Here is a 10,045-nt window from a genome sequence, read left to right on the forward strand (position 1 = left end):
CAAATGAATATGAGTCAGTGACAAATATGAGTGTGCATGATAAAAGAACAGGAAAAATCTAGTTTAAAACATGTTCTTTGAAAAGAGTCTTTGTATTCATGTTGGTTTCATATGGTTTTGAAAAAAACATATATTTTTTCTTTTTTTTTAATTAAAAAGTTAAAAAGCTCAAATATATTTTTACAAATATGTTAATCATTAATTTATCAATATAATAAAATTTTTAGAGCGTCTCACCACATGACATTTTATAACCTCAACCAGCCTTCATTTATATTACATTTTAAGGCACTTCTGAAAATGTTATGTTTTGTTTTTCTTTTATTTAGCATACACAAATCAAATATTAATAAGCAGAGAAATTGTTTTATTTTTCAAGAATTGTTGCTCTACATTGTGATATCTGGACAATTGTATCGCCCTGACATTTTTTACTTTATTTCGCCAAAATTATTCAAATTAATTTTAATTTGAAAATTAAAAACATTCTTATCATATAAGAGGTGTAATGCATAACTGTATGCATTAATTCCATTTTAATGTATTTTTAAATAAATGTATAAATCCTAAAAAAAAAATTATAGCTACTATTTTCATGACATTGACGAGTTGTGCTCTCTTAACTGGCATTTTAAGCCTGTCACTCCAAATTCTGAACTCTCAGATGATAATAACTGCTCTTAGCGAGCACAATAGGAAAGCTTATAGTAACCTTATAGTGCACTAATACATAGAGCGAGTGCGGCAGTGACAGGTGTGATGCCAATCTCTCGCCCACGGCACTGTAATGTAATGTGGGCTTCAAATACAAGGACTTTACAATGTGGGATTGTTTTTCTGGGTTAATCCCTTCACTTTGCACCATTGACCATTAGGTCATCTGATGTAAATCTGATAACCATTAGACACTGAGACTCAATCCAGTGAGGAAGTGCAGTGGAGAATAGTGAGATTATTAAGAGCTCTGACACACAATTCAGACACTTTATCTCAGTGTAATCCCTCATTATATCATGACAGACTGATAATGTGAACTCCATTTCTCGTCCCAACACCATCAGCATCACTGTCCATAGAGACACCTCCTCCAAACAGTGGGAGAGTATGTTATTCCTCTGATTATGACTCTTTAAACCAACACAGCCTACCAATCTGCCACTGTCTAAATGTTAAATAATACTGCAGTCTTCACTTTGTAAATGATGTAATGTCAGGGACTTTTTACATAAAGATAATTATAATTACTGTAGGCTAATACTAATCCAACCCCTTAAAGAAAATGTATACATACATACATACATGCATACATTGATATTTCTTCCTTCCTTCCTTCCTTCCTTATTAATTAAATAAGAAATAAACATGTTATTTTATGTATGAATACTTTTTTTTACAATTAATGATGCCCCGTTTTTAAATAAATATGTATTTTTTAATGAATAATTTTCACAACTAATGATGACCCTGAGGGACATCAGGTTTTGTTAAACATCTAAACGAGGACATGCAATTTCTGAAATACACTGTAAAAAAAAATCCGTAGAATTTACAGTAAAAAACCGGCAGCTGTGGTTGCCGGAATTTTACCATAAAAACTACAATAGCAACATTTTAGGTTTTACGGTTTTAACTTAAATTTACAGTAAAATGCCGTAATTTCATTAACTGATATAACGTTAATATACCAACCTTATCGAAGTACTGAAATCTGTTTTGTAGCTTTGTAATACACTGATAACCTCCAAATGCAGGCGGAGATGAGAAAGTCACATGATGAACCAAAGCCCATCACAAACAGCTTTTAAATAATAACATATATAGAAGGTGTACAGTGTCATTCACACAAACGCTAAACACCATCATGGTAACACACATGAAACTGAAATCATACAATAAACATTCATTTAACAACATTAGGTGTAACACACAACCCTAATATACAAAACTGATAAGAAAAAACTAAGAAGAAGCATAGTTATTTCTACAAAAAAAAACATCAAATTTGAAATGTAACGCAGGGAATTCTGGGAATGTCAATTTACGGTTATTCACTGTAAATTATACATCTTTTTCACTTACAAAGTACAGTATACAACAGTATACTACCGTAAAATTAATGTCCAATACATGTAATGTCCGATACAGTTTTTCACCGTATATAGTAGGGGAATTTACCGTTAACCATTTAACAGGTTTTTACTGTAGCATTTTTACAGTCTTTTATCGTTAAATTCACGGTCATTTTTTACAGTGTACCGTAGACTTCTATTGTCACAATAAATGATGCTCATTTTTTTTTTATAAAATAAAATAAATAAACAGACAATATTTTATTTATTAATACTTTTATACAATTAATGATGACTATGTTTAAAATTGATAAATAAACCAACAAATGAATAGACAGTTATTTTATTCATGAATACTTTTTACAATTAATGATGCCCGTTTAATATATATACAGTATATATTTTTTTTTTATATTTTCATATTTAATAAATAGACAAGCAAACAAACAAGCAAATAAATGTTTTTTTATATGAATTAGTTTAGTTTATATATATTAGTTTATATATATATAACTAATTCATATAAATTATTATTAATCATTTGTCCCTTTAGGGGCATATGGGGACGCATAGACGTGTTTTGATTTTAAATAAAGGTAATTATAATACAGATTAGTCCTAAACCTACACTCTAAAAAATGCTGGGTTAAACATAACCCAGCACTGGGTTAAAAAGGGACAAACCCAGCTATTGGGTTGTTCTGACCCAGCGGTTGGGATGTTTTGAACCCAACCGCTGGGTCAAAACAACCCAATAGCTGGGTTAAAACAACCCAATAGCTGGGTTTGTCCCTTTTTAACCCAGCATTTTGTATACTCGTTCCCACAACCTGTATTTTTCTGGGGGGGAAAACACATTGTTTATTTTATGCTAATGTTTTCCATTTGAGAACGTCCCGAAAAGCTGGTTTGGTCAGATTCAGATAACACCTGAGGATATTTTTCAGCAATTTTATCCTGAAGAATAACTAAGTTAAACATGCAGACTCACGCACACTCTTCACTCAAGAGGAGCAGCAGACCAGAAGTGTTTCCTTGTCAGTTTAGCACCATTATGGAGAGTGTGGGTTTAGCTGCTGTCAGGCGTGAGACTCCCTTAGACTCCTAGAGTCTTAGCCTTCTAGAAAAGGTCGAGCAAAACTATGCAGTAGTGGACGCTCTCAAGACTCGACTTCCAGTCTAGTTACCTAGTATTGACTACCACCTGGTGGTTGGGTAAACACAATGACATGAATCACCGACACACCAGCTCTTGAAACATTGTAAAAAATAAAATAAAATGGCTCAAGAAAGTACATCTAAAAGTTTTTTTGATGCCAAAAGTAAGCTCTAAATTACATTACATTAAACAATCGGTCTTTACGCTTAACGACGGTCACATTCTTTAAGCATTCTAAGAGTTTTAGCATTTCTGATCTATTTGACTATTGAGTTCATGAAATGTATAGCAACACGTGTAAATCTTTAAACACAAAATCGAGTATCTCTTTATTGCAATTCCAGAAAAGAAAAAAAAAACAAACCCTGAACAAGACAGCATCCAATACACTAATATTCGATTCTATTCCAAGACAGATGCAGTTCAATATGACCGATCACACATTTCAGAAAACCAGTGAAAGATTCCACTTCTGTTACAATGAAGTGAAATCACCAGTTTTTAACAGGGAATAAAAGGGTAAAAAAAAAAATCACACTCTATAACAGGTTTTTAACATGCAGAATTGGATTAAAACAATATTATTTATCTTTTTTTTCTCAAATTCAATTATTTATGGCCTTTGTAGATGTTTTTTTAAGAAACTCTATATGAATTTAAATCCATCAGACTCATTCAGGCAACAACACACGAGTACTCGAACCAAAGCTGCCACTATAGCAAATAGTGAAAATTCATCTCGAAGGATAAAAACACTATGAAAACACGACTTGTTTTCCACCTTGAGAGTTTAGAGTTTAAATCTCCTTCAAAAAGTCAAAGTCTCAAACATGGGGCAACAAACATCCCGCTAAAATGTGCTGTACACTCCTTCGTCTAAACATCGGCTCATAACCACACATCACATTAGCTCTGGATCTGGTGTTGGAAGATGTTATCTGACAGACATTATTGATATTAAATAACTTACAATATTGAAATACATACAAAAAGAAGGACAGTCAAAAAAATCGAAACGCCCCAAGAAAAAGACAGTTATAAGGATATAACAGAGCATGCAATCCTCAACTTTTACAAAGGTTTTATCAAAAGAAAATAAATACATTTGCTCTGTAGTCCAATGATCAGTGATATGTCTCAGATTAATTAACTCATGCTCTCTGAAAACAAAAACATTAATGCAGCAACTCAGAATTATAAAGACAGGACAATGCTACCAAATACTGGTGTGAATATTAAATGCACAAATAATAAAGTATATTGGCAAAGGGCAAATGTGCACACAAGCACTGTGGGGCAAGAAAACTGGGCATTTTGAAAAATATAACAAGTATAAAAATATATATTGCATACCTCCAACTATTTGGTCATTTTCAGAAAATCTGTACAAGCAATTCATGAAATTTCAAAGATGGAGTTGAATAATGCGGTTTAATTTAAAGGGAGAAAGATTAAATACATCCTTTAAATGAATTTTCCTTTAAAAGACTGATCTGCATTGTTGTTGTTGTTTTTTTTAAATGTAAAATAACTATAAATCCGATTGCTAAAAATTAGATTTTCTTTTTACTCTCACATTCACACCCTTAAAATTAAAGGAAAGAAAAAAAAACACAGGAAACAAAATCCTACATTATAAACAGAAACAGTGGCACATAGTCAAAACATGGACACAAACAATAGCAGTTATTTATTCTTGAGACCATGCAGAACATCAGAAACCAGGATCTTTGTCCGTCTTTTGGAGTTCAGCAGACACAGAGGGCTGCTTTGCGGTGCTGTAGTATAGGGACGCTGGGGGTCCGTTTGGGAGTCCTGCCGGTGTTGCGTTTGGGTACGGAGCGTTCACCAGTCCTCCGGCGGGAGCTGCTCGGGGTGAGGGGGCTCCGTCTGAGCCTCTTCCCCACTGGACTTGACACATCCGGTGAGGACAGGGGAGTCTCTGGGGTCTGGTTGCCCTCGCTGGGGCACACAGTCAAGGCAGCTTTGTCTGTGAGCTCAGTGTAAGTCAGGTTTTCCTCTAACGGAGGTTCTGCACTCAGACTCACTCCCGACAGACCGTTCCTCCTCTCCAGCGCCGGCAAAGACTCACTGCTGCCTGAGGACAGGTCTGGATCCGGGGTCTGTAAAGGGTCAAAGACATCATCATTTTCGTGCCCATTTCTGATTCTAGAATTAAAATGTTAATTCTATACAAATTACAAGTGCTGGGAAGGCTATTTTGTATGCATAGCTAGCAGTAAAAGTAGTTTTGGGTCCTTTTGTGAAAATTGACAGTTCCACTACAAAAAAAAATAAAAATAAAAAAAGTACAATAAATCTATTTACAGGGACTATTTATTTTGGTTACACTTTACTTGAAGGGGTGTGCATAAGACTGACATGACACCTTCATAATCATGACATGACACCTACATAATCATGACATGACATGTCATGAATATGAAGGTTTTTTTATGCATGTTTATGACAACTGTCATTAAGAGTCATTCGCTCAGTTATGTCATTTTGAATGCAAAGATGACATTGTTTGAGATGTCTTTGTGATGGGCTATGGTTAGGGGTAAGGGTAGGGGTATGGGTTAGGTCAAATAATGTCATCTTTGCATTAAAAATGACATAACTGAGCGAATGACACTTAATGACAGTTGTCATAAACATGCATAAAACCTCCTTCATATTCATGACATGTGTCATGTCATGATTATGAAGGTGTCATGTCAGTCTTATGCACACCCCTTCAAGTAAAGTGTTACCTTTATTTTTTATTATGTACTTTAAATTTAAAAAAATGATTATTTAGCATTTACCTGGCATAAAAACAATAAAGTTACTTATGCAACTTTAGTTACTGAAATTAACATTTCTCAATAATGTTACATTGTGAAAATATTATATAAAATATAGTGAAATATTATTGCAATTTAAAGAAATCATTTTAATATGCAAATTTGGTGCTCAAGAAACATTTCTTATTATCATCATCATCACAGTTAAAAATGGTTGTGCTGCTTAATATTTTTGTGGAAAGTGTGATACATTTTTTACAGGACTATTTCAAGATTCTTTAAAGAATGGTAAGTATTCAAAAGAACAGCATTTATTTGCAACAGAATGTAAAAATCTTCACTGTCACCTTTGAACAATTTAATGCATCCATGCTAAATAAACATTAACTTCTTAAAAAAAAAAAAAAAACTAAGAATGCACAATGTATATGACGCTATATCAGATTTTTTTTAATACTGGATATTTAATTATGCACGCTCATTTGCCCTAATTTTACATTTAGATTAACCTTGCCATCCTCTAACTTTCATGGTTCATCTATAAAAACGCTAATAATTTAATACTGTTAAATGCAATATTCAGCAGCTCTCAAAATTTTTATTTATTTTCCATACTGTACATAATAATGTTGTGATCCCAAAATTCATGTTTAGCATCTGAAACTATTTATTTGTAGCTTTTGTGTTTTATTTTTAATTCATTTAGATAAAATGGTATTTAATTTTAATATCAGCCATACTAGAAAAATAATAATTAGCTTATCAGTATCAGCCAGAACTGTAATATGTAAGAATCTTTAAAAGATATAAAGTAAAAGCCAGAGGAAGTACCAGAAATGGAAAGGTTCAAACTGCAAACAAATGCCAACAACTCTAAAAGACAAAATACAAATTAAGCAAGTCTAAAGTCTGGTCTTCATCACTACTTTACAACAGGGGAAATGCATCATGGCTGCTCTTTTGCATTCTCTTGCCCTGTTCTGTATTTTTCATTTCCCCTCTATCAAAATCATAACAGCACCAGAAGAGCAAATAGGAAAAATGATCAAAGCGGCCTCCCTAAACCTCAAATCCACTCCACTTAAAAGGATTAAAAACACAAACATCTGTCCACTCTCCAGCTCTCCAAGCCAAAGCAAAACAGCCAAGAGCAGCTGGAGGAGCCGTGCTTGAAACACGCTGGGGCCAAATAAACACGGAGACATGGCTTCCATCGGAACTGCTCTGACAATGGAGGCCTCGATCGGGAAAGGGGGAGACGCAGAAAGAGGATAAAGAGAAAAGCAGGCAGGACTGATGAGCAGCGTGTCAGAGTCTCTTTTGGTGGGCATGGAGCCAAAGTGTGGCTAACATGAGCAGGAACTCTGTAAAAAGTCTTATCTGAAAGCTTCTGATTAGTTGTGAGCCTGGACAGTGTACAGAAATCTCTTGACGTTCAAGCATATCATGAACTCCTGTTTTTGTCTGCTTGAAGCTGCTGGGTAGTGTTGTCAAAAGTAACGATACTTCAGTACCAAGTTGATATTAAAAATTGTAAAAATGTGACAATACCAGACTTTATGCAGTATTGGTAATACGGAGAACTGACTCTGTTCGGTACCCACACATAGGCAACTGCATCTACACTCTGAAGAGTGTCAAAGGTTTCTATTTACAACACATTTTAACATGTCTGTTGAGATCAGAAATGTAATGGACAATCACAGGGATTCAAGTTAGTTCAAGTCTGCCCCGCCCGGCAGTGTTCAGCGCGCATGTTCCACTCTCCTCGTCACTGCGCGGTTTGACGCTCCGCTCAATATTCCAAGCTATGAATGTGTGTTCCGCTCGTGTACCGCTCATGCTCATCGGAAAAGCAAATTCCGCTTAAATTACGCGCTGACAGGACATTTCTATGCAGTATACTTGTTCCGATTTGCAGTAGCGCTACTGTGCTGTAACATGGTGTAGGCTAAGTTCAGCTGTACTGGGCAACGCTGGTAAAATAATGCTACCTTCAGTGACGCTATGCTCTGATATGCTATGCTATGCTCGGCTATGCTATGCTATGCTCGGCTATGCTCGGCTATGCTATGCTATGCTATGCTATGCTCGGCTATGCTATGCTATGCTATGCTATGCTATGCTATGCTTGGCTATGCTATGCTATGCTCATATGCTCTGATAATAATAGCTTTGTAGGACTATACATTATTTGGATAATTAGTCAAAAAAAAAAAACTTATATCTGATTCTGTTACATAGAAGTGAATAATAATATATTAATATTTAATATTAAGGTAACACTTTTCAATAAGGTTCCATTAGTTAATGTTAGTTAATGTATTAACTATCATGAACGAACAATGAACAATAGATTAATAAATACTGTAATAAATGTTTCTTAATGTTAGTTAATGAGAATACAGTTATTCACTGTTAGTTTATGTTAATTCAGAGTGCATTAACTGTTAACAAGCACAACTGTTGATTTTAATAATGCATGTAAATGTTGAAATTAACATGAACTAAGATTAGTAAATGCTGAAGAACTATTGTTCATTCTTAGTTCATTAACTAAAGTAGTTAACTAATTAACCTTATTGTAAAGTGTTACCAATATTAATATAAATTAATTATATTAATTCATATAAAAGTGTGGTTATTTTATTGGCTTGTGCTTTTTTAAATTCAGTATCATTAAAATTGAGTTAAATTTAAAACAAAATGAACAAATTAACAAAATTACTTTATATTATTTAATAAAATAATAAATAATCATTACAAACATTTTCGGTTTCAGTTTTCGGCCAAGTGCATTCAGAATTTTCGGTTTCCGTTTCGGCCCAGAATTTTCATTTTGGTGCATCCCTAGATGTAAGACTACATGTTTTATTTAATTTAATTTAAATTTAACAGTAATTTACTTTCAAATGCCCCAATTGCTGAAGGGTCTGTACTAGGGCTGTGCGATATGGACAAAAAAAAATGTATTGCGATTTCTTTGATCAATTTTGCGATTTTGATTTTAAAATCACGATTTTGACACACACTAGATATGCTTTACAGTCATTAATGCATTCAGTGTGAATTTGAAACATATTTCCAAAAGAAAACCAATTAGAGTTTTATCAAAAAGCTGTAACATGTCTCTAGAACGGACATAAGGCAAAATAATCACTAAGTAAAGGTGTAACAAAATGTCTCTAGAATAGATATATGGCAGGAAAAAGAATCCCGTGTCCAGGGATTTGTTTTGCCATGCATTGGTCATAGAGCTCTTTGTGGCGTTGCCTCAGATGTTGAACTAGATTTGTTGCACCAAGTTCACACGTACTCCATCTGCAGAGCGTATACAGTATGTGTATGCGGTGCAGAAGCAGCACGGACTCATTTTGCTTTCACACAGGACGCGTTTGCAGTCCACTTCTGATCCACGGCTGTTTACCACAAACACAACATTTATCCATTATTTTGATTTCAAATCCAAACGTTGTTTCTGAAAATGCTTTTTCAGCATTGTGATTCTCTTTTATCACAGTACAGTAATACAATCTTTCATAGACATATTCACGATTAAGCTCAATAAATATAACTTTAACTACCACCACGAGTGGCATCTATTGTTGCATTGTTTATCTAAAAGTGCACTTTTCCTTGTTTTAAATCTAGCCAAAAAGCCATGTGTTGACTGTGAAACAGTAGACTTTAAGACTTTAATTTTATAGTGTAATTACTAAATTTCCATGTCAATCTATGTACATTTTTACCGCGAATAATGCGCTGCCACTCTGCCACTTTGCGTGCAGCACAGCAGAAATAGATTCTGTGCGGAAACGATCGCAGCATGACTGCTGCAGACGCACCGCTCCTGGAGCGCACTGCTGGACCGCAATCACGTGCAGTGTGAACGCTCTGATCCGTTAACATGGGCGCTGAAAAAATATGCACCACAGATGGAGTGTGTGAACCTGGCGTTAAGTTTGTATGCCCGCCCGGTCTGTTCTGTTCTCGTGCTCCATTTAGGCGCACTGCATTCTGATTGGTTC

General features: G+C 34.6%; 1 protein-coding gene across 2 annotated transcripts in view; it reads right to left on the reverse strand.

Moving 5' to 3' along the window:
* Window positions 1-3,534: 3,534 nt before the first annotated feature.
* LOC107603186 (protein phosphatase 1D-like) overlaps window positions 3,535-10,045 on the reverse strand; it is an 18,691-nt gene continuing 12,180 nt past the window's right edge. For both annotated transcript variants that reach the window (XM_016295909.1, XM_016295908.1), the window contains one exon: window positions 3,535-5,351. In XM_016295909.1, the coding sequence (XP_016151395.1) occupies window positions 4,977-5,351 (375 nt within the window). In that variant the 3' untranslated portion in view covers window positions 3,535-4,976. The remainder of the gene's footprint in view (window positions 5,352-10,045) is intronic.

This window comes from Sinocyclocheilus grahami, unplaced genomic scaffold (assembly GCF_001515645.1).
Source record: "Sinocyclocheilus grahami isolate Dianchi unplaced genomic scaffold, SAMN03320097.WGS_v1.1 scaffold342.1, whole genome shotgun sequence".
Taxonomy (NCBI): Eukaryota; Metazoa; Chordata; class Actinopteri; order Cypriniformes; family Cyprinidae; genus Sinocyclocheilus; species Sinocyclocheilus grahami.